This window comes from Cupressus sempervirens, chromosome 11, assembly GCF_028749045.1.
Source record: "Cupressus sempervirens isolate cs-2001-9-10 chromosome 11, ASM2874904v1, whole genome shotgun sequence".
NCBI lineage: Eukaryota > Viridiplantae > Streptophyta > Pinopsida > Cupressales > Cupressaceae > Cupressus > Cupressus sempervirens.
This window is the reverse complement of record NC_143128.1, coordinates 636,077,442-636,103,950: the sequence shown is the minus strand read 5'-3', so window position 1 is coordinate 636,103,950 and position 26,509 is coordinate 636,077,442. Positions and strand designations below refer to the sequence as shown.

At 35.4% G+C, this 26,509-nt stretch overlaps 1 protein-coding gene across 7 annotated transcripts in view; it reads left to right on the top strand.

Moving 5' to 3' along the window:
- Positions 1-3,462: 3,462 nt before the first annotated feature.
- The window catches only part of LOC149531376 (uncharacterized), a 165,228-nt gene continuing 142,181 nt past the window's right edge, over positions 3,463-26,509 (top strand). For 5 of the 7 annotated variants that reach the window (XR_016359173.1, XR_016359171.1, XM_089811522.1 and 2 more), the window contains exons 1-3: positions 3,640-3,838; positions 8,545-8,983; positions 11,160-11,251. Coding sequence is in view for 4 of the 7 variants with exons in the window: in XM_089811522.1 (XP_089667648.1) it covers positions 3,789-3,838; positions 8,545-8,983; positions 11,160-11,251 (581 nt within the window). In the remaining 3 variants the exon portion in view is untranslated. Of the gene's footprint in view, positions 3,839-8,544; positions 8,984-11,159; positions 11,252-26,509 lie in introns of all 7 variants that reach the window. The other 2 variants (XM_089811524.1, XR_016359172.1) reach the window with 2 other exon arrangements.

Genomic DNA, 26,509 nt, shown 5'->3' with positions numbered 1-26,509 from the left:
ATGACGACTTCCTCTAACTTTTGAGAGATAAAGAGGTTGTCTTGAGAATATTGTATGGGAGAACAACAAGGATACGATTCATAAGAGTTGACTAAATTCATAGCTAATAAAGAAATAAAACATGGAAGACCCATATATCAGGGGTTGAAAGAAGATACCACATCACTAAAATATAAGTTGATGAGAGTAGAGGGGAGTTTGAGTTTATGTTGGAGAAAATGATTGAGAAAAGAGTTGGTTTTAGGGAGGGAATGTTGATATCCAATGGAGGGTAGGGGTTTTAGGGGGGATGTGAGTTAAAGGTAAAATCTCCTTTCTCCATAAATTAGATAGAGATAGGTTGAGTGGGGGACTTGGGATAACTATATCCTAGATTGAGAGCAGAGAGGATTTGGGAGGGGGACTTGCAATCTTGTGCTAGGGAGACAGAACCCGTATCAATGGGACTAGAGTGATGTTTAGGGGTGATAATGAAGGATGATTTTTATTACATATCATTATCCTTTGTGGGTTGAAGATGAGGCTGATAAGTAAAAGGATCCTGCAATCCTCAAAGGTAGACATAGGATTTTTGAAACAAAGAAATGATCCAAAGCAATTATCTATACTTGAGAGGGTTTCCCAATTGATCAAGGAGATGATAAAAGCCTTGAGATAGTACTAGGAGTGGATAACCCTTGGTTTATAAGAGCACAAGTTGAAATTTGAGGGCCATTCTAGAAATAAAAAGGAATACCCTTCAAAAATAATATTACAATCTACTAGTTTTTTTTAAGGGATTCTGTTGAACATTCTAAGTAATAAAAAGATCCTTCAATGAAAGATATACTACCTAATCCACAAATGAGAAATAACACACTTTGATCATACAGACATCCATATCATTCCAAAATGCTAGTAATTTGAAGGCACTTAATGATGCATCTTGATCTAGCTGATAAACGCATCTATCCAGAGAAGCGTCAATGAAGGGATGATAAGGGTTTAGGTACGAGGAAGAATTTTGAACTACCAAATTGCGAGGATTAGTATTTGGGGGAGAAGTTTTCATGCATCTTAGATAAATTTTATTTGCATCCAATGTAAAGTGCAAGATTGAGGATGAAAGTGGAATTGCCCACATACCATCGACTTTAGGAGGAAGACTAGGGTTTAAGGGAATAACTGGGGCTTTCTTGTTAGCCTAACATTTTTCAAAATGATTAGGGGGAGATTACGATATTATCTTTTGGACATAAGCGGAGGGTTATGCTTCCTGTTAAGTTGATGGGATTGATTGCAGAGCATAGAGAGTCTGGCTATTCGAAAGAGACATTTTTTTTGAGCTTTGCCAGAGATTAGGAACCGAGAATTATTTGCCAAAGTGGGAGGGAGTTTGCGTGTTGGGGGACTAAAAATGGAGATCCTCATCCTCCATATAAGGACCTAACAGAGATAAAGGCCCGAGACACAAAGTGACTGAAGTGAAACCAAAGAAAGAGAATGCAATTAAAAAAAATAAATTAGATAATATTTTAAATTTTTTTTGCTTCAATTTCTTTAAAAAAGTTTTAAATTTATAGCTTGATGTATCTAATTGATTACTAGTAGAATTAAAACCCCAAATTTATTGTTATCATCCCATTCAGTTGATGATGGGCAAATTCTAAGCCATGACATTTTTTTGTGTATGACCTCATAATTTCTAAATTCAATAAACAAATACTACGTAGACAAACTAAGTAACTCCATAAGACATTTTTTCTTAAAGAATTGTTAAAAACCTTTTTTCTTAAATAATGGTTAAAAATAACACAATAATATTTTGTTGTTTTCAAGTATACATGATGTATTTTTTTATTGAACTTTATAATATTTCTTATCTAATAAAAAAATATTAAATAATTATGGACAAACTTTAAACCATAATATTTTTTTTGTGGATGACCACATCCAATTCTTGTAAACAAGAAAGAATTTCTAAATTCAACAAGAGATGCAAAGCATCGTAGTTCTTGGCATATGTGTCATGATTATAATACTAGTATTGTAGAGTGTGACGATAAAGGGTTGAGATGGAGGAATAAACTTTTTAATTCAAAGGAATGAAAAATGCATTAGAACAACATTCTTAATATCCTTTGATCTTTTAGAGGTTGAAATATCTTAATTATAATTGAATTGAAGAACTAAAGATAGTGGAGAAACATAGACAATTATATTTTGCATTAATATTTGTAGTTGAATGCGAGTAGATAACTTATAACTCTTACCAAGTGCAAAATTGTAATTCCTTTCCTTCACTGCGTCATTAGAATTTTAACATCAATGCCTATTATCATCTTTGTACACTATTTTTATTTTTTAAAAAACATCTAATCAACAACTTGGCACCCAAAAATGATATAAGATATTCTAAACCTTAAATACATAAACATAATTGTACATACCATTTTAAAATTCTTTGTTATATTATTTAGTTTTTATTTTCTAAAATTAAAATTATTTGTTATATTATTTAGTTTTTATTCTTTTAAAAACAAAATAAATCAAAATTTTATGAGTTAGTATTCTATTATTATTAATTTGACTAATGATAAAGTAAAGTGTTGTGTTGTGTGACATATATTTTATAATAATTAAATTAATTGCACAATTAATACAAAAAATTAGAAATTTAAGTTTTCCTTGATTTTTGGTTATAAAATTTAATTTTCTCCATTACCATTTAGTAAGATCCAATAAGATTTCAATTAAATATTATTCTTATTTTTCAAAAAATAAAATAATATTGTTCAAACTTTATAAAGAATTTAAAATCTCAAATTCTTGAAATGATAAAGTGTAGTGTAGTGTCACACTTTTATGATATTTTCAATAATATTAATTGCACAATTAATACTAAAAGTTAGAGCTTTAAATTTTTCTTGCTTTTAGTTTTTAATTTTTTTTTCCCCTTATTGTTTTAGTGCGAGCCAATAAGATTTTAGTTAATTTTTTTTTCAATTTTAAAAAATAATAAAAATATTCAAACTTTTTTAAAGACAACAAACATATTTTATAGTTTTCGGTCACATCTAATGAATGCATTAGTCTTCCAATACTACCAAACTTGATAATTCCATAGAACATTTTTTCTTAAACAATGACTAAAAACAACACAACAATATTTTGTTGGTTTCAAGAATATATGATATAGTTTTATTAAACTTTATAATATTCCTTATCCAATAAAAAATAACAAATAATTATGAACATATTTTAAACCATAATAATTTGTATATATGACCCCATCTAATTTTTGTAAACAAGAAAGAATTTCTAAATTTAGTAACCAAATACTACTTTAACAAACTAGTGATCCTATAGGACCCTTTTTTTTTAAAATAATGATTAAAAACAAAACACAGGAATATTTGGTTAAGTACAAATAATATATTTTTAATTGAACTTTATAACATTTCTTATCCAATGAGAAAACAGCAAATTTAAAATTTGTGAAGGGGGTCCACAAGCAGGGTAGCAATGGAATTTAGTTGTGTAGGGAAGGTATCAAACCGCTTCTTACGAGGCCTACGATACTCCACATTGCATTTTAGTCTGGCCACGTTTCTCCTCTGTCACCACCTATAAACACAGCTTTGCCTTATCCGCACAGACAAAATTCTCTGACCTCATTTAACGTCTGGAACAGCTTTCTCTAAGATTTTAAATTGAGCGTCAACTGCATTATTTGTAAGAATGAAAAACCATTTTTTTTGGGGAAACAGACGTGGGTGTATTATTTCTGGTTAATAGAATCAATTTAAATGGCCCTGAAAACGCAGACGAGTTTTACTTCGCTTCATCCCAAAGCAAGGTATTTTAGTCCTTTTCCTCCTTTCGCTACTTAAGTGTCTCAGATGCCAAAGTTCATACGCTTCTTGTTATTGGTTCGAGGTAAAGAAAAAAAAGTTACGGATAATTTTACTGCAATATATATTTTCTCCAAGAGCTTAGAAACCCTTCTGATTTTGTATTTCTTTTGTTTTTCAATTTCCTTAACAATTCTTCATTTGGGGTTGAAAAATTAAACTTTGTGAATTCTTCAAGAATTGACTAGTCGTCAATAGAAATTTCGGCTACACTTTATTTCCAAATGGCCATTTCTTTAAGAGAACAGATTAAAAGCGAACTGGTAGATCCGTCTACTAATTCTATTCAACTGGCATTTCAGAATTTAATTTATTCACTATCTACTGCTGAGAAACTTCAGGAGCTTCCTTGCATTCATATTGTCCGATTTGAAAACATATATTAGGCTCGAATATATATTTTTCGAAATGGGTAGAGAAAATTACCAAGGTATTTTGTCAAAGAAAAAATAAAATTATGATTTTCTTTTAACCGAATCAGTAACTCTAAAAAAATCCTAAACATTTGCTTTGGGCATCTCAAAATCCCAGGTCCTATTTCTTACATTCCACTTCCTGAGCAATAGCCGCTCTGCAGTTGTGGGATGGTTTTGATTTTTAGAACATGACACACGTTTTTTAATCAAGGTGGTATGAACCTGCTGTTCTTAGTATAAGTGATACATTCGTCTTGCACCTGCAATTATATGTTATCACTATACGTTGTTATTATTTTTCACTACTGGCAAGTGCAGAATAATTGAGTGCTACCCTTCTTTACTACAATCTGGCTATGACGTGCTACCTATGGGGTCTGGACAGAGGGCCTCAGTCACAGTGCGGATCAGCATGTTGCCTTTACACGTCGGGCCTCAACTCTGGGAAGATAACATTTTTATCTTCTTTGCAAAATCTTATTACCAATCCTTCCAATTACCGAACCATTATGGTGAACACTCTCTTAGGTAAGCTTTACGGGAGTATGTTAGAACATATAATCAGCAGTTGGGCAGAAAAAGAGGGAAAAAGAGCTAAAGGGCAAGCGGGTTTCAGACCCAAATACTCCACAATTGATTACTGCATTACTCTACGATACCTCATTGAGAGAGTATGGGAAAAACAGGGAGAAAAAGCTTTTTGCTGTTTTGTCGACTTTAAGAAAGCCTTTGATATCGTCCCCAGGGACAAACTATGGAATAGACTGGAAGAATTGGAGGTTCCAATAGAGTATAGGACTGCTGTTTATAAGCTTTATGAGTAGGTTGAATAAAAAATCAGAACCAAAGAGGGCATGTCAGAGTGTTTTGGCAGCGACATAGGGGTCAAACAAGGCTGCCCACTATCCCCTACCTTGTTTGGTCTTTATATTGATAAGCTGGAGGAATGGCTAAACAAAGCCAATGGCGAAGGAATTTAGCTAGCGGAATTATGTGATTAGGTTGCTTCTTTATGCCAATGATCTTATACTCATTGCTAATACGGCTCAGGGGCTAAGGGAACACTTGAGTAATTTAGAAATATTTTGTATGGAGGTTGGGATGAAAGTCAACACATCATAGACCAAGATCATGGTCTTTTCCTTAAAGAAAAGAAAACAACAACTTACTTTCATATTCAAAGGTAATGCTTTAGAAATTGTGGAAGAATACAAGTATCTGGGGATAGATTTTCATTACCGACTAGGTTGGGGGACATGCAGATTAAAAAGAATACAGGGAGGGTGGAGGCTTCTTACCTTCTACAAAACAGATGTAGGAAAGCAGAGTTATGGGATTGGAAGACTAGGAAAACCCTCTTTGGGCTGTTGGTGATTCTGGTTGTTCTTTATGGCAGCGAGGTTTGGGGGAGCAACATATCGAACCACAAATGGCAACAAATTGAAAGAATACAAAAGCATTTAATCACCACTAACCTCAAAGTCAAATCAACAGTTCCCTACGAGATTCTTTTGGTAGAGGCAGGTATGTTCTTGGTGGAGACCACAACACTTATTTGACTGCTGAGCTACCTAAAAAAAGTGGATAAAATGGATACACATTGCTGGCCTAGAATGGTGGTTGACGAGGAGTTTGACTGTTGGAAGAGGACATGGAAGAAACCCAACAACAAATGGTTCAACAAATGGAACATCGACTACCAAAAATGCTTGGAATCCAACTTAGAAATAAAAAAATGGGTGGTAGAAAAAATCAGGCCTGCCATGTGGACAAATCAGTTAGGCAGAAAAAAGGCTCATTATGTCAAAGAAGTTAATCCCACATGCGAACACGGCAACAAAGAATACTTAGGGGCCGAGATTAGAGGAAAAGCAAAAACTCTAATAGCCCAATTGAGGTTTGGATTGCATCGGTTGAGATGTGAAATTGGCAGATGGAAGGTCCTTAAAGAAGAGTGGGAGGACAAAATTTGTAGGTTTTGTAAAGGAGTGGTAGAAGTAAAATGATAGTATGTGAAAGATTGCACTACCTATGATGACATTCACAACCAACACAAGGACACTACACAGGTGACCAACATAAAAGAGCTTTTCGAAGGGACAAGACTTCACAAGGGGGCCATCTTACTTATGCAGATCCATAGCAAAAGGGACAGCCTAGAGAAATCATAGCAGAATAACTAAGGGTTCTTTTGGTCCCATAGACCGTTGGTCTCGTGGATGTCATTAAAAATCTTTCCTTTCATTTCATTTCATATTCAGAACAGATCGCAAGAGAGTGCTCTCTGCAAATTAACAACAGTTGTTGACTCGTCAATATATTGCTCTCACCTTGGCACTTAAGTTTAGCATCTTAAACGAATGCTGGAGTATGCTAGTCTTAAGTTATTGTTGCACATGGAATTGAATACGTATAAATTTTTTAAAATTAAAACGAACATGAATGCATCTTACTTGGATATTTAAATTCGGGCATATGATGTAAACCCCATTTGTTTATCACTTGAGTTCATCTTGACAAGGTAAGTGGGTGTTTATGATAATATTGATATTCATTTTATTGTGAATTTTTATAAATTGACGGAAAAGAAACAATTGAATGAAATGAGATAATAAGAAGAGAGTTTGTAGGCACTTAAGTCATTGATAGCGAGGGTTTGTTCTATAGTTTAGTTGTTAGAACTTTCAAGTAGTTCTCATGGCGGATCTCATATCGAGGAAGTATTATGATGTAGTGGATTAGTATGATAATATTAGGTGCTCTGGACGCCTTGGTGAACATGTAAAAGCCTAGCGATGTTAGTTTTGGGCAAATTTCAGTCAATTTAAATAATGTATTATCCTGTAATCAATTTTTTTGGGGTCAAAACGTGGGAGGCAAATATTTTAAATTTCAGATGGAGTCTTGGTAGAATTATATTTTATGCTGTTGATAAAATTGAACATAGTTTTCTTTTAGAAGTTGGCAATACTTTCTCGACGACAAGGATGACTCTTAACTACACGATGCTCAAGGATGGTGGCTGTCTAAGAAGAGAAATGCACTAGAGCTGTAGAGAAGGCATTCTTAAGCTTCTGGAAACACACTAGCATACTCAATATGTGCATTTTTTCCCCTCACTTTTATTAACCCCACAGACGTGTGCATACTCATTCCAAGCATGCAGGAATGGATTGACATGGTCAAAGCTGTTGTGATGTGGAGCCTAATCAGACTCCGAGGTTTAGTTGGTGCGGTTTGCCCTAGATTATTTCTATGGGGGTTTGGGTTTAGCGTCGTAGGTGCGCTTTCTATCACAGTACAGGGTGGGGTCGAGGGGCAATGACCCCACGAGTGTTTTTGGGGGCAGTGCCCTCACAGCCAAAAAATGACTCACTATTGTAAAAAGCATTGGCTGTTATTTTTCTATTGGATGACTTATTCTAGCCCTAATTTTGTCATTGGCAAAAGCTTGTATAAAATGGCTTAGGGTTAGGGATTTCATTATGTATGATGAGATTGTTGCTTCTTGCGGCGATATTGAGCTGTAAGGGATTGTGGATTGTAATCATTGGTTAATAATAATATTGGACTTCTTGTTGGTGGATGTAGCCTAGGGATTGGGTGAACCACGTTAAATCCTTGTGTCTTGTGTTTTCTTCTGTGTGATTTATTATTTTCGATATTGGTTATATTTGCATGTAACTGTTATTGCTGTCCGTGGTTAATCCTAACAAAAGCAGCATGCCATTTCTAACTCTGGTGTCCACATATCCACCTTAGTACATACTCAAGTTAAGCATTTTAGAGCGAATGCTATGTTTAATGTGACGCAGTGTTCATCCTGGACTGTTCCAAACTTCCAACTCGCATTCGAGGCCAAATGCTAGTCTCGATTCTTTTACCTCCCCACAGTAACTTGCCACTTCGTACACATGTGAGCAGATGAGTATTCTGAACAATTTTAGAGTAGTTAAAACATAATAGTTGGTTTGATAGATTTGTCTGCTCTTATTGGATTCCAAGTAGTTACATGTATTGGGATGATAAATGGATAATCTTGAGTAGGCTGTGCATTTTCCTTAACTGTTTGACAACTTGAAGCTTTTTTTGTTTGGGCTAGTTATGTTGTTTTTATATATAGACCTCAGTAATTTTTTTAAATGCTGATAATTTGAATTTTATTTTATGGCTATTGTCTTCTGCAAATTCTGGTAAATATCTAGTACTTAACATTTACATCCTTTGTTGTGCAGCAATTCAAACAGATTGGTTGTTTTACATCCATTAAGACGAAGAGCTTCCCGTTGCAAGGCATGTTTTAAGATAAATTATGTACTAAGCTGCACGGGCAATCTAAAGCAGGACAGTGGCAGGTTTGGACCACCATTATGTAATTTGAAACACAAGTTATTTCTCTCTCTCATTGCGTCAGCTGCCCCAGAGGACGGGATCACTGTTAATGGGAGTTCCCAAACAAATTCTGATGGGGAATTGGAAGGAATGAGGCTTAAATTGAATCAGTCTTTTAAAGGTGAAGATGTGAGTAATGATCTGGTACACAGTCTGCACGAGGCTGCACGGATATTTGAACTATCTGTTGAGCAGCAAAGTTCTCTAACACAAGGTCCCTGGTTTGCAAAGGCCTGGCTTGGCATTGATAAGAATGCCTGGATTAAGACTCTCGCGTATCAGGTTTATGCATGCCCCTCTCATCCTTCAAAACTCAAAACCTTTGTTATTACAATTTGAGTTCTGCGGTACACTTGTTCCTTTCACTGCATGTCTCATGAGGTGAAACTGTAAAAGAGGAGCAGAATATAAGGTCTCAAAAAGATACATAAATTAATTGTTTCCTTCTGGAAAGTTCATCAAGGAGATTCATAACTGATACAGTTTGGCCTCCTGATTAGGAGAGTTGAAGGTTATTTGTACTATTATTCAAAACGAAGATCTATTGCAATATCTGTTTATAATTGTCATGGTTAAAGTTTGAAATGATATCAAAAGAATGTATCACACATTCATTTCCTAGTTCAGTAATATGGAATGGCTTTCTGTCAAACTATACCTGTTTGTAAGTATAAAGTCAGATGGAACTGACAAGCATGCCTTTAATCTAGCCCAACTGTCCTGTTGTGTATTGTTATCATTGGGTCTGTGGAAGGGGAGGTTGATTCCATTGTTACAAACTGGATCTTTCAAAAAATTAAGCTGGCTAAAAATGTTGTTTGCAGGTGGTAGCAGCAAACAGAGTACGAATGAGCTTTAAAGCATTTAAATGAGCAGGGAGGAATTATATTTATGAAGGATATAACTTAAAACCCAAAAGTTTTTTTTATGGCTATTTTAATACAGCTGATGTTCTATACTCAAACTAGTGTACCAGGCAAATGTTTGTTTCATTACCTGATAGAATAACACAAGCATAAGTAGTTCACAGTGTCAGACTCATTTTAGCTCTTTTTATGCAAATTAATGTTTTTATGTTGATTTCAACCTGAAAACCACAGTACTTAGAGCAGAAATTGGTGTCATTAGCTTAACAAGGTGACATGGTAGCTCAACTGCTCTAATTGATGAGAAGCAACTAGTGCGAATAAATTTAAATTGAACTAGAGCAACAACAAACTGCCCCTTAATTGATGTTGGAAATTCTGTTTTCCACTGAAGTTGACAACACTCATTAAAATGGACATCAGAAAAAGGTCAGCTAAGTTGTAGGAAGTGAAGGTCCCAGGACAAGCAAGAGTTTGATTGACCATTGCATCAAATAAATCACATGATTGCAAGATCATCAGACACTATTTGTGGATGTTCAGCTTCCTTTTGTTCATAGTATGCAAAAGCTCATATAAAATAGTTCAAGGAAGAAATATTTTAAGCAATAGAAGTAACAAGTTTTCATTAGAAAATATAAGCAACCAAAGGAAGCAAGCATGGGGATGTTGAGATTTCCAAAATGATGAAGTGGGATGATTCCTAAAAGAACTCAAGAATTTAAGAATGTTTGTATCTTTTGTATTAAAAAAGTTTATCCGACTTTGACAACAAATGTTTCAAGACATGCAAAAGTAGGCTGAGTTGCAGACCTAAAGATTGCATATATTTACTCTATCACCTTAGCATTTGGGCCAATAATATGATCTCGTAAGAAGGCCTGTAACAAGTACAAGTGTAATATCCATTTAAGTTTAAAACTGAAAAAACTCTTTAATTAGTTTTGATTTATGAGCAACTGTATTATATTAAACTATATTCTCTGGCGTATCTAGTTTCAGATTCCATTTCAGTCACAGTAAAATAAGTTTTGCAAAAACCTAGATTTGCTGAATTGCTGTGGCAAAAAGAATTCAGATTGTTGAATCAATAGATTCTTGTACCTGTATTTCTTTCCATGGATCATAAAATGCAAGTTTTTGGAAAATGACGTCAGTCACAAATTTTAATCTGATGCCAAGTGAAATCTTGATGTCCAATTTGCATTTGTGATTTATGTTTATGGTGTAGACATAAGGAAAAGGCTGATAGTATGTTACCAAGGTGTAGGCTTGTTTAACCTAGATTTGCTGTATTGTCAAAGATAACAAATTCAGATAGCTGCATTGGTAGATCACCTGCATTTCTTTCCATGCATCATACAATATAAGTTTGTGAAAAATGATTTAACACGTGGTTTTAACGATGCCAAGAAAAGGGTTGATGACCTTGTAAGAGAGACAACAAAAAACATGTTCTCTGCATTTTATTCTTATGGTGTTGAGAAAATGAAATGGCTGATAGTATCATATCAAGCTGTTTGCTTGTTTAGCTGAGCGATTTAAATGCATATCCAATTGACTTCTGTTGCTTTTGATTTTTTTCTTCATAGGCATCTGTACATGCCCTACTACAAGCTGCTATTGAAATTGCATCAAGAGGACATGGCAGGGACAGAGACGTTAATGTTTTTGTGCAACGAAGGTCAGAGCTGTCTCAATCATCTTACATGCAATGGTGCTCTTCATCTTTTATAAAAGTAAGGAATTAAACATTGTAAGAAAGTTAGAAATAATATAGAAAAATAACCAATCTTTATATTTACATCTTAGTGGGTTTTGATTTTACAATTTTCCACTTTGGAACAAAGATCTTGCTAGAGCTATCCAAATATTATCAATAAGCCTACCGGAACCTTATTGGAAATGTACTAAATTATGGCTCTGCATGCACTGATTTGTTGTTCCTTCAATTATAGATTTTGGCCAAATTCCTTCTATGGTGTAGAGTAAAACTTCAACTGGGAAATCGAAAAATTCTTCCTTGCTGTAATATCCCCTCTTGGCTCAAGCTCGACAAAGATACTAATCTCCTTAAGCATTTAGTTATTTGACATTTTGTCAAACAATTTGCAATCAAGTTTAAGCAATACTGAAAATGGATCAAAAAAATTCTACTGCCTAAGTTGATAGATAGCAAATACATATATTTCCCTTTTTACTTGTGCTAAATACTTGTGTTCAATTCCCTTGAATTCTTTGGTAATAATGATTATTGGAAGAAGCAATGCAATGCTGAAGATTAAATCTTTTATTGCTCAAATCTGAATTTGCACAAATGACAATACCAAATGCAATTTATATAAATTAAATAGAACCTGGATAGAGCAGATCAAATGAACAATAGAATACTCAGTCGAGCTGCTGATGGCAGATTGCAAATCCTTTCATCATCAATGTTCGGTAGGTAGAATGCCACAATTAATCTCTGGACCAAATTGCAGCCACCAATCACTGTTGCGTGAGCCTTATACAAAATTGTGGAGTTCTGAAATCAAATTGCAGGCCTCTGGAAATGATTTGCAGGCCCTTGCTAATAATTGCAGATTGTAAATGATACCCAAACTCTGCTGTAGATTGTCATCCCAGCATTCAAGAGGGTGCCAAATTAATTCTTCCAGCATATACAGATACCAATGAAAGACTTCTCAATTCGTAACTGAATTTCAAAGCCACTCCCAGCACAAATAGATTGAAACCCTATCAACTTCAGAATTCCAACCACCATAACAATGAACACCAACTTCTCATAAGCAGTATGCTACAGTAGAGAATTAACAATCACAATACCTCAGCTGCAATTGCATAGATAAATCAAGGAGAATCAGTCTCCAGGCAAGATCACCAAACCCTTATACTTCAGTAAGGGCAAAGAAATCGACAAACTCAAAACCTCTTTGCAGGCAACAAAATAAAATAATCAATTGGATGCTTTACTCATCAAATGGGCTCATATATGAACTTCACTTAAGAAGCTTCCCACACACAACATTAAAACATAATAAAGTGCCATTATAAACTAATTTGTTGATTGCTTTTAGCTCCGAAAATGACCTTTTCCACCATAACTTCAAATTCTAACATGTAAGGCCACTATTTTTTGTTCCCATGATTTAAAACTTTTCGTCTTGGTTCCAACGAGCTATGATATTGAGGTGATCAACCAACAACACCAACAAAAATAACAACCTCAATGTATTTAGATGAATAATAATAATAATTCACTCGTCTTGCGAAAACAACTGAAGAAGTATCAAAATCAAAATTTGACAACACCAAAGTGATCCTGATGATGAAAGATGATGAATGAACTTGACGGGGTGACTTACTATAAATAGATGCTCCCTCCAAGATTCTTGGAGCCCAAATTGGAAGCCCGAAATAAAAACTGAGAGCATTGTCCAACTCCTTTGACTCAATTGAGCTCATCGGAACCAACATATTGACTTACTATAAATAGTAAGTCCTTCAAACGGAGCCAAAACACACCATAGGCTGCTGGGAAGCCTATAACCACACAAGTGAGACTCTCAAATCCTACTGTTAGCTCATGAAGGTCGCGATGGTGAATTGACTTGGCCAAATGTAGGAGCTCGCTAAAAATGGGGACATTATAGTCCTCCCTCCCTTAGATTGCTTGTCCCCAAGCAATCCAGGAGCAAAATGAACACACCATCCACCTGGATCCCGAAGGTAGAATTGTGTACCATCCCGCTGTGTACATGCATCTCCTGTAGCGCTAACATCCAAATAACGAACATCAACATCAGAATCATCTGAAAATCGACCCGAGGCGCTGATGAAGGCAACAACCCATTGGAACTCAACGCAACTGAAATACCAACTCTGTCCACACCTGAGTTCCCATCAAACTGATAATCACACCCAATTGCATTGTGGAGATGGTAACAACCATAGGTACCTAAATCACTAACACCAACTCCAACCTCTGCCAAAATGTCCGGGGTGTGTAGACACTGCAAGCAGTTGTCAATCCCATCTACAAAAGATGGTGCTAACCCATCCTATAATGGATGGTATGAAACTGGAGCCAACCCACATCGACGTGAAACCAAATCCTCTACCTGCGGGTCAAAAGAAAAATAACGAGCACTCCGCACAGTGTAATGCTGATAAAAACTCCCAATCTTTGTCAAAGACTCATCATCATCAAACTGGGAATCAAAAGATGACTCCAATCTTTGACTTCGAACTATTGGTCGGGCAGGATCTTGGGCAACCCTCTCAACAAACCCAACCTCAAAATTCCTGTGGGGAAGAATAGTAGATAGAGTCTCTACAATCTTTTCCACCAACCTCTAAATAGCATGAGAGCCTCGGATGAGAGTACCCTTAGACACTCTGTATGAATCCTCCCTCACATTTGAACTCTCCAATAGATACTCCATGAAGGACTCTGTGTAGTAGAAATTATATGTGGAAGCATCAACCTGCTCCCCTGCGAGCCACAACTGGTCCTTGTGAAAATGTGGCACTACCATTTGTTCAATGGTACCAGCTGTATGGAATGAAGAAATAGATTCGCTTCCGGTAGAAGGAAGCAAATCACCATGAGAGCTCGTCTCCCCTGATGCTCTCACCTCCTCTGTACCTATTGCACCCATATGCTGGACGGATGTGTCAACCACATCATCATGTCCCTCATCCCCCACCATGGAAGTAAACTCACCACCAACCACAATATGTAACTAAATAGGGTCTGAGGCTGATGTCGACTATACTCGCTCTAACTCCATGGTAACCTCATCCATCTATCACTGTGACTTTTGAAGAGCCAACGAAGTATACTGAAGAGAGTCCACAGTCACCTCAAGCTCCTGGGTAAGCTCAGCTACCTCCTCTTTCCCTAACAATGTCTCATGATAGGTGCTACCCCACTCTAGAAGGTAATCCTGGTCAACAACTAGCTGTGAGTAATTATGCTTCAAGATCTTGACAGCCTCTCGAAGTGCATGAACCTCTGCTAGAGAAAGAGTACTATCACCGTGCTCATCAGACATAGGAGCACCCCAACCAGATGTAGCTAGCATCTAACAGACAACATCATAATGCCCAAGAGCTGAAGAAATGTCCCTATCACTCACCTTTAGCTGACTAGTCACATGATGCCTCTGTAACCCCTGACTCCTATGCAATTGCTTTGTCTCACTAACTGCACTGTGATAGGAAACTGAATCAAAACTGCCCCCCACAAGATCACTCATACGTGTGCCATCATCTTCGCACAACTCCTCATCCGAAGAAATGGAAGCCCTCACAATATCAATATCCCTACATGTCTCAGCTTCCACTTCAAAGGATAGATCTTGTAAACATTGATCCTGGGACCCATCCAAAACCTTCTCGGAGTCATCAGTTGATACCTGGCAAGGGATATCGTACCCGGTGCAACTCATAGCATCATCAAATGTATCATCATATGTGTCCATACTATCTGCATCCACATCTATTGACTCCGTTGTAACATACAAATCACCAACATCACTGCTGGGTGACTCCATACATGCATTGGTCCCACCTGAGGAAGCAATTGCCTCCTGTACTAGAGCAACACTATGATAACTCACATACAAATCTCTAATAATAATCCCCTCATCGTGAGAGTCAGAAGTGTTAGTAGTAACAACTGCATCAACTATCTCTTCAATAGCAGCAACAACTGTGGGAGCCTCAACCTGCTGAAGCTCACTGCCGCTATCCACCAAGGGTATTGACACATCTATTGATCTCTGTGAAATGAGTCCATCATCAACATTGTGGATGGGGCTAGCAGGTGCCGTACTAAATATAGGTACATCAACATCATGGAATTTTGTTGGGGAAAGCTCAAGCTTCCTTCCCTGCAACCTCGATGTCGGCCTTCTAAAGGCGGAAACCATATACCTCGCTGCCCTCTCAATTGTCACGGGATCCGATAAGCTCTTCGCCAACCTTTGTTGATGAAGCTTCAGTTTCTCCAAACTCTCCTGCAAGGCATTCATTTTTATGCTAACTTCCTCATTACTCCACTGACTTTTAGAACTGCCAGTCCTATGTCTGTCCATAGTTGGAGAAAATAAAGTGCTGGTCACTCTAGAAATTAGATCTGAAAATCTTCAAAGTCAGCCCTGAACAAAATAAAAATTGAGCCCAATTCCTGCAGGTTGGTAGGAAATCGCTCTGATACCACTGTAATATCCCCTCTTGGCTCAAGCTTGACAAAGATACTAATCTCCTTAAGCATTTAGTTATTTGACATATTGTCAAACAATTTGCAATCAAGTTTAAGCAATACTGAAAATGGATCAAAAAAATTCTACTGCCTAAGTTGATAGATAGCAAATACATATATTTCCCTTTTTGCTTGTGCTAAATACTCAATTCCCTTGAATTCTTTGGTAATAATGAATATTGGAAGTAGCAATGCAATGCTGAAGATTAAATCTTTTATTGCTCAAATCTGAATTTGCACAAATGACAATACCAAATGCAATTTATATAAATTGAATAGAACCTGGATAGAGCAGATCAAATGAACAATAGAATACCTAGTCGAGCTGATGATGGCAGATTGCAACTCCTTTCATCATCAGCGTTCGGTAGGTAGAATGCCACAATTAATCTTTGGACCAAATTGCAGCCACCAATCACTGCTACGTGAGCCTTATACAAAATTGTGGAGTTCTGAAATCATATTGCATGCTTCTGGAAATGATTTGTAGGCCCTTGCTAATAATTGCAGATTGTAAATGATACCCAAACTCTGCTGTAGATTGTCATCCCAGCATTCAAGAGGGTGCCAAATTAATTCTTCCAGCATACACAGATACCAATGAAAGACTCCTCAATTTGTAACTGAATTTCAAAGCCACTCCCAGCACAAATAGATTGAAACCCTATCAACTTCAGAATTCCAACCACCATAACAATGAACACCAACTTCTCATAAGCAATATGCTACAATAGAAAAGTAACAATCACAACACCTCAACTGCGATTGCATAGATAAATCAAGGAGAATCGGTCTCCAGGAAAGATCACCAAACCTTGATACTTCAGCAAGCGCAAAGAAATTGGCAAACTCAGAAACTCTTTGCAAGCAACAAAATAAAATAATCAATCGGATGCTTTACTCATCAAATGGGCTCATATTTATAATCTCTAAATGGCACAAAGTTTCTCAAATGAACTTCACTTAAGAAGCTTCCCACACACAACATTAAAACATAATAAAGTGCCATTATAAACTAATTTAATAATTGCTTTTGGCTCCAAAAATGACCATTTCCTCCATAACTTTAAATTCTGACACGTAAGGCCACTGTTTCTTGTTCCCATGATTTAAAACTTTTCGTTCTGGTTCCAACAAGCTATGATCCTGAGGTGACCAACCAACAATATCAACAAAAATATCAACCTCAATGTATTTAGATGAATAATAATAATAATTCACCCGTCTTGTGAAAACAAGTGAAGAAGCGTCAAAATCAAAATCTGACAACACCAAAGTGATCTTGATGATGATAGTCGATGAATGAACCTGACGAGGTGACTTACTATAAATAGACGCTTCCTCCAAGATTCTTGGAGCCCAAACCGGAAGCCCAAAATAAAAATTGAGAGCATCCTCCAACTCCTCTGACTCAACTGAGCTCATTGGAACCAACAGATTGACTTACTATAAATAGAGTGTCGCTCAAATGGAGACAAAACATACCATAGGCTGCTGGAAAGCCTATAACCACACAATTGAGACCCTCAAATCCTACTGTCAGTTCACGAGGGTCGCGATGGTTAACTGATCTGGCCAAATGCAGGAACCTACTAAAAATAGGGACATTACACTTGCAAACACAAAAGTGGACTTTTACCTCTTATATCTGTTTGTGGCTATTTTCTTTAGAGCTAACACACATACATGCATAGAAATTTCTTTTAAGCATCTTTTAAGGGGTTCAGTTATCAAAATAGTTAAAATTGGGAACATGTCTACCTTTGAAAAAGCCACTTTTAGCATGACTCGACTCTAATCATTGGAGACCATACTATACAAAAGTTACCATACTGTACAAAGTTACATATTTTTATATTCCAAGGCTACATTAACTCATGAGTTTCAAACTTTGAAGATTTTCCCTAGCATACATGTGAAAACATACATAATTTATGATTAAGACTTTTGTGTATGTTAATTACACTGCTATTTGGATTAGCAAAACAGAAATAATGTTGGTGAGATGTCATTAGATTGGGATTTATTCAAGCAATGAAAATATGCTTTTATTAATATTCAATAGGTGAACAAATTAATAATGCTCTTTCAAGCTACATGGTCATAATTTATACAGATTAATAGGTTAGAATGGAATGATGTACCTTAGTGGACAGATACAAATACTATCACATATTGATAATATTGAAAAACATGATTATAATGACATTAGCTGCTCTCTTTAGAATCTAGATTTATTGCTCTCAAAGAATGGATATAGAAGAGTACTAGATTCTAAAGGATTTATTTTTCATGAAGCTTCTTGAACTGTTAAGTTGTTTAATTTTATGAGTTGGATTTAGCTGTGAGATCTCTTTTCCTCTTTGTCGTGTTCTCCTCTTTCTTGTTCTCCTTTTTCTTCTTCTTTTCTTTCCTCTTCTCCTCCTCCTCCTCCTTTTTTTGCTTCTTGTTCTGTGTCTCCTCCTTGTCAGCCTCATTGTCGTCCTCCTCGGTCTTGTCCTCCTCCTTTTTCTTCTTCTTATTCTTCTTCTACTTCTACTTCCAATTCTTCGTCTTCTTCCACTTTATCTTCCCCTTCTCCTTCTCCTTTTTGATCTTCTCATTTGCCTCCTCCTCCACCTCCTTCGCCTCCTCCTTCAATGTCTTCTCTTTCTTCTTTGTGTTCACCTCTGTCTTCTTCTCCTTTCCATTTTTCTTCTTTAACACTTCCACCCCAATCTGAGTCGATGAATCCATGTAAATCTAAATCAACTTTCTCATATTTGAGCCCAAAATTAAGAGTGCCTTGTAAGTATCCAATAATATGTTTTACTGCAACTAAGCGAATCTCCTTTGGCTCAGACATAAACTGACTTAAGGCATTAACAACATAGCAAATATTAGGTCTTGTATTTACCAAGTACATAAGGGACCCAATCATCTGTTTGTAGAGAGTAGAATCTATGAAAGGTGATTCCGCTGTTGCTTCTTTAAGTTTATGTAGATTAGTCTCCATTAGAGAAGACATAGACTTGCAATTCCACATTCCAAATCTCTTCAAAATATTTGATGTATACTTTCCTTGATTAAGTATAATGCTGTCAGAATTCTGCCTTACGTTCAGTCCTAGGAAGTAATGAAGAAGTCCCAAGTCTTTCATCTCGAATTCTCTAATTAGATCTTTCTTGCATTGATCTATGAGATGATCATCACCTGTTATTAGTAAATCATCAACATACAGTATCAGAATTACCATATCATCTTTCTCTCTTTTATAATATAAATTTGGATTGGCTTCATTTTTGGAGAATCTTAAGCCGGTGAGATACTTGTCAATTCTTTCATACGAAGCCCTTGGAGCCTGCTTAAGCCCATAGAGAGCTTTCTTGAGCCTGCAAACAAAAACGTTAGGATCATGAGTTTCAAATCCTTTAGGTTGCTCCAAATATACTTCTTCTGTAATCTTTCCATTTAGGAATGCTATTTTTACATCGATCTGATGTACTTCCCATCCCTTTGATGCAGCAATGGCTAGGACTGCTCTTATAGATGTGTATTTGGCAACAGGAGCAAAAGTTTCTTCATAGTGAATGCCTTCTTTCTGAGAAAATCCTCTGGCTACAAATTTGACTTTATATTTTTCAATACTACTGTTAGCAACATGCTTTATTTTATATATCCACTTGGAAGAAACAACATATATTCCTTAAGGTCTAGGAACAATTTTCCAAACATCATTCTTCATAATAGATTGGTATTCTTCTATCATAGCTTCCTTCCAAGTTGTATGTTTAATAGCATCTTAAGTTTTAGTTGGTTCTGATTTAGACAAATCATTCATGTTTGCTGTATAACTAGAAAATCTTTTGGGTCTTTTACTTTCTTTGACTGTTCCAGAAGGTGCAGCAGAGTCTTGTGCTTCCTTGATTGTTGTGATGGCCCAAAGTGGTCTTTTATTTGAATTTTGAGTTTCTCCAAGATTTAGGTTTTGAATTTCATCTTCAATATTTTCCATGTTCTCCCTCTGAGACTCAGACTCAGACTCAATATTTCTTTTAGAACGAGGTAAAGGAGAGGGTTCTTCAGAACTTAGGGCTCTTTTGAATGCAAGATCTTCAAAAATTACATCCCTACTAAGTTCAATACTTTTCTGACCAGGTATGAAAATCCTATATGCTTTAGATGTTTCACTATACCCTACAAAAATACCTTTCCTCCCAGAGGGTTCTAACTTAGTTCTCTTTTCTTTTGGAACATGGATATATATACAGGGCACCGAAAAATTCTAAGATGACTTATATTGGGTTTAACCTTAGTAAAGACTTCGTCAGGAGTTTTATCTCTAAGGTAGGAGTGAGGGCTTGTGTTTTGAATATAGATAGCAGTACAAGAGGCTTTTGCCCAAAGATAATATTCTAGATCTTGATCAAATATCATAGCTCTAGCATCTTCTATAATTGTTCTATTCTTTCTTTCTGCTACCCTGTTTTGTTCTGGATTATAACGGACGTTGTACTCCCTCTTAATTCCTGTTTCTTTACAAAACCTTTTAAACAAATTTGAGGTGTATTCCCCTCCATTATCAGTTCTAAGAGTTTTAATTTTATATCCTGATAAGTTTTTAGTTAATGTTTTGAATTCTTTAAATCTCTTTACGATTTCTTCTTATTGTTTGCACTTTAAGAAGTAAATCCATGTTTTTCTAGAGAAGTCATCTATGAACAAAATATAGTACCAGAATCCTCCAAGTGAAGGAACAAACATAGGTCCGCATAAATCTGAATGAATTAATTCCAAAACATTGTTGGTTTTTCTAGTGCTATCATGAAATGGACTTTTGGTGTTCTTACCCAGAGCGCACCCTTTCAATATTCTTGAGTGGTCTTTATTTAGTTTAGATAAATCAGTAACTATCTTCTCCATAGTTGATAAGGTTTTGAAATTAAGATGTCCTAATCTTCTGTTCCATATTTCATTTATGTCTGCAACTTCATGAATTAAAGCTCGAATAGGTCAACTAGATTCTGAATTTAATTCATACAAATATCCTTTTCTCTGACCAATCAACTTCACTTTCTTAATGAAGGAATTCTTTGCCCAGGTTCTTACTTTACCGTCCATGAATGCAACATTATGCCCATCATCTTCAAGTGCTGTAACTGAGATTAGATTTTTTTTTATTCCTGATATGTAGAGTACTCCTTTAAGGAAAAGAGAATTTCCTGATTTTAGTTTCAAGACGCAGTTTCCAATTCCTTCGACGGAATGCACTGAATTATCACCAATGGTAACTTCACCATTAACCTTTTCTGATATAGAGTCCAGTGCTTATTTGTATCTTGTTATATGTCTAGAAGATCCACTATCAATTACCCATGCTTTACTTGAGATTTCATTTGATAGTGACGAATACAACACATGATTCTCGGGATCATAGTTATCTTCTTCCCTAGTAATATTTGTATAGTTCACTTGTTTAGAATTCTCAGGACAATTAAATCTGTAGTGTCCAAACTTTTCACATTTGAAACACTTTATTTTGGATAGATCTTTCTTGGGTTTGCCATACTTTTGATTTCCCTTTTTCTTCTTGAAATGCTTCTTCTTGCCCTTATAGGAGTTTGTATTAAGAACATGAAGTTCTTCATCTTCTATTTTCAGTTTTCCTCCTTTCTTTAGTTATTTGGATTCTTCTTGAAGACAATCTCCCTTAAGTTTGTTGAAGTCAGGAAGTTTATCTCTGGCACTTATTCCTTGTGCAAAAGTTTCCATGAATTTAGTAATCCATCTATAGCCATTAGTGTTAGTTCCGTGTCACTAATGATGTTTCCTATACTTGAAAGTTCATCTCTTATGCTGACAACCCTTAGGAAGTAAGAATTCATTTATTCTCCTTTCTTTATTTGTATGTGATTTAGTTGCCTTTTCAGTGTGAGAACTCTAGTTGGATTGTTGACCTCATATGCATTTAGAAGTGCATTCATCATAGCAAATGCTGTTTGATGTTTTGTAAGCATGAGTACGATATCATTTTTCACTTCATCTAATATGATTTGAATGGCTTTCCTATTTCCTTTAATCTAGAAGAATTTATGAGGTTCAACTGTAGGTTGTTTGGATGCTGATTCAACAAATTGTTTTACATCATTTTCTTCAAGAATCATCATGATTTTGAATTTTCAGGCATCAAAGTTTTCTTTCCCATCAAACTTGTCCTCGGGTCTGATTGTGTATGCCATTGAAGATAGGAGAATGATGCTAGATATATTTAAGGTCTGATTACTTAATTTGTAGAGCCTAGGTTCGACTAACAGAGCTCTTATACCATGTAAAGTTTCTGCAAATTCTGTACTAAAATCTTAGACTTATATAATATTCTTTTCTTGCTGAATATGATCTTCTTAATATTCTGAAGGAGTTATCACCTTTAATTCTGAACTAAAAGTTATTTATATCTGCAATATATTGGAATAGGTATTATTGCTTGAGGGAGTAGACTTGTATTGTGTGTCCTCAAACTACAATAACACTCCTCTTTAATATCATGACCAAAGGGCATGTCCCTCAAAGGGACATGACCCTCTCTAGGCCGGCTCATACTTCTCTCCTAGAAATTGGCGACTAATGGAGATGTTTAACCATAAACACAAACTAACATAATATGTTAAGTTAGTGTTAACATTAATATATCCAAAATCACTGCCCATCTCAAGAGGTGTAAGATATATATTAATGCCTTTAAATGATATTAGAGGGAAGAAGACTAGGTGCGGTCTGCACTCTCAGACCACTATATCACTGTTATAAACTTAACATATTTTTCCTCCTCTTTTCCCTTTTTTTAACTCTTTTCTTTTTCTCCTCTTTTTTAACTAATTATCTAAATGTTTGCTAAATTTTCATTCATGACATATTTATTTAGATTTGTTCTTATTCAAAATAAATATAAGAGATTAGATCTAGTGGAAATTTCTATTATAAACTTTGGTTAAATTTCTGTGTAATTTGTATTGTGATTTTGAAGAGGAAGCTCAAAGAATTATTTTCATTTAGAAATACGAACACTTAAATATAAATTATCACTTTATTATTGTTAATTTGTTATTTTATCTTTTTATTTTTCCTACTTTTTTTAAATATCACGTTTTTCATAATGACTTTTTTTTGTTACTTCACAACATCCAATATTAATTATCTAACTTTAACAGTTTTACCTACTCTTAAATAATCAATTATTCATTCATCTAATACGAGATAATTCCTAAAATTTAGAATTTTTCAATTCTTGAACATTTAATTGTAATAATAATTTTGATTTCTTGAAAGTAATCAGTTTATGCGTAAATAGTACTGAATAATTAAATAGCAACAATTTATTCATTGTAATCTGAATTGCTAAATTAAATTAAGGTTCATCCACAAAACATTCCAATCTTTATTTTAAAATTCAAAATGAAGAAGCTTCTTATTCAATACTTTCTAATAAGTTGTAGATAAAATGTTGAAATGGAGGGTGCCTTCCAAATTTACGGTCACAGAATCTCATCAAATATAATCCATCATTAAAACTTTTCAACAAAATGCCTAAAAGAGATGTGATCTCCTAGAATGCAATGATTGCAGGATATGCACAAAGTAGACTTTGCAAGGACGCTAGAAAAATATTTGAATTAATGAAGTACCTTGGAACATATCCTCACATCATAATATTTGCATGTTTTCCATGTTCATGTGGCCATGCAAGTTTAGTAGATGAGGGATGTTCATACTTCAATCATACGACTGACTGAAATAGTCTCGAGATGTACATGCTTGTCTTTTGTTGCATTACACCTGCAGTAAATGGTCTCGAGATGAACTCAAAATTAAAACATACTATTTATTGACATGGGTAGAATTCAAATCCCATCCCAAAAATGACTTTGACTAAGAACTTAATGAAACATAACCTTAATATCTTATTATAATTGACTTCTTCAAGTCAATTAAAAATATATTATTATTTGTATCCCATCATTTCTTCACCCAACTTCAGTACCTACTGTTAATTCCTCTACAAACAGCCTTCCATTATGACAATGATCAAATACCATAGCCGAAGCTACAAAAATCAAACCATTGCTCATTTCTTCCCTGAGAGAGTTCCACCCACAATGAATCATAAGACTCCCAACACTAAGATGCAGTAGTATCTCTCTATGTGGAACCCATCCTCTAATGACACCCCTCTTCCCAACCCTCCCTACACAGCCCACACGGACCCAAAATGAATATGGAGGGCCCACAAGAAGGGATGTCAGTTGCCTTCCAATTCCAATTCCATCTCCGCAATATATTCACTGCTTGTCAAATGGGATGTGTACCCCAACTGTTAAAGTGACATCAAATGTAGAAAAAGTGGTAGAAGCTGTGCAAAATTTAGCGGCGGTTCTGCCCGCCCACCATTGTACAAAATTGAACATCATGTAATCCAGACAAATCTCTGCTAAAATCTTTTCGATCAAGGCTTCTAATCCACCTACTGCTTTGTTAAATAGAGGGGTTAAATGCTTTGGAAGGTCTGCAGTCCTCTCTATCTCTGGCAGAAGCCTTGCTACTTTTGGCAGCGGTAGTTGCAGTAGCTGAATAGTTGGGATCTGACAGCTTGCAAACAGGGGTTTGATCTTTGCTATATTTATTGGAGTTGAAAAGGCGGTAACTCAAGTGCCTTGCTGTGCTAGCTTGAAGGAGAGCTCTGCGTTACCATATATGTGACTGGGGGCTAACCATGGGAACATTAGGATGTGTAGTTAGTTTCTTGCCATTATTTTGAGAACCCTCCATTGTGTAGGCACACAGGAAAATATAATATTGAGATTGAATGGCTAAAATAGTAAGATGCACAAATTAATAGAAGCATCTGTACCTTTTTTGTTGGCGTCACGAACTGTTCTGATCACTAAAATTGGTCATGGTGGTCTTGATCTGTTGAATGTTGAACCAAACAGCACCTATATTGGATACCTCGTACATATGCTTTTGTTAATAAAACACCATCCTTGATGTTTCCATAAATTTTCTGATGCATTTTGTGCTTTTGGGTCATTCTATGCTTCTTGAGTATGATCTTTTAAATGCATTACAATTATAGAAATGTTGCATGTGTACGGGGGTACTCGGGTACATTGGGTATGGGTACAGGTACGAGTATGACTATTTTTCAAAATAGGGGATCGGTGTCAAACTTTTTTTAATCATAATTTATCATTTGTAGAAAATCTGAAATTATGAGCCATGACAATAGTTTTTCAAAACAAGAACAGTGATAAAGTTTACAAATGTATTGTATTGTTTTCAGTTTCAGATTTGTTATTTTTTTTAATAATAATATATAATAAATGTTTAGATGCATAACGAGAAGGCAGACTTTAAACAAGAACAAGATCATAAATCATATAACAATATCATAGAATGATGACATATTGGAAATGATAAACTTCTGACTTGAACAGTGGTGAAGTTTACTGTTAATCAATATAGTGTCAAAGTTTCAAACTAATTATGTATTGAATTAAACTTGATAAACAACAAGCTGATATGCAAACAAAAAACTGAAAAAAAAATTAGAAATCTTAATCAAGGTCCGTAGCTATATGATGCTCTCCCTTGAGTACCCAGTACTTGGGGTACGTGGGTATGCGTACTAGGGGTGTGGGTACACGTACCCATGCGACCTAGAATTATAGACACTATTCAGTCATAATATCTAGCTGAATTTGCGCCTAGGAAAAATCTATGGTACTCTCTCATCACTATTGTCAACTTTGACACTTCACTGTAGTCAATTTTGACACTTAACTGAAGTGGAGTTGGTATGGCTCATAAAAGTAATTGTACTGAACAAAAAAACATTATTGTACCTCATACACTTTTAAATTTCATTACTGCACAAAGTCACCACATCCAGGATCAATGGATACCAGAGGCAACAAACCAATAGTCTTAAAGATGCAAATATGCCAATCATTATCAGAATGTTATGTTTTGGAATATGGTAGATTCTGCTGTTCAAACTTCAAACTATTAGTCAACAACATAAATCCACAATTTTGAGTCAATTACATACATAATATGATACATGGTATTTTTCAGGTGTTAGTGATTTCTGTAAATACATGAAAGAGCTAGGTAACAGGAAATCACTAGGTAAATGTATTTATCTCTTTGTTAATCCTTCTGACATAGTTGTATTTGCAGGAGCAACACTCAGAAAGATGATGCCATTCATTAAATACATATATGATCTCCCGTATTGAATTTGTCAGTTCTCAAAGGATTTTTGCAATTACAGGTTTTGGAATTGCTAATTCACAATTTCACATCATTGTAGCCAGCTTTTGGTCTTTCAAGCACAACACTCTCTCAAACCCATCAGCTACTTTCTCTAAATGCTCTAAAATGAGGAGAAACTCATCATGGGCTAACAAAGTTTGTTTTAATGCAGAACAATATCAAAATATCAAAAAGTGGTCAACTGTTGATGAATTTTTATTATTTACAGCTTTCAAATAAAATATAATCGTTTCTCAGTATTATGCATATCAATATCATCCAGATAGTTCACATGTATGCATTATAACTTAAATTCTTTAGGCCATGAATTGAGAGGTGACTTCTTGACCCTCTTTCATTTAGTTTTTGTAATTGAAATAT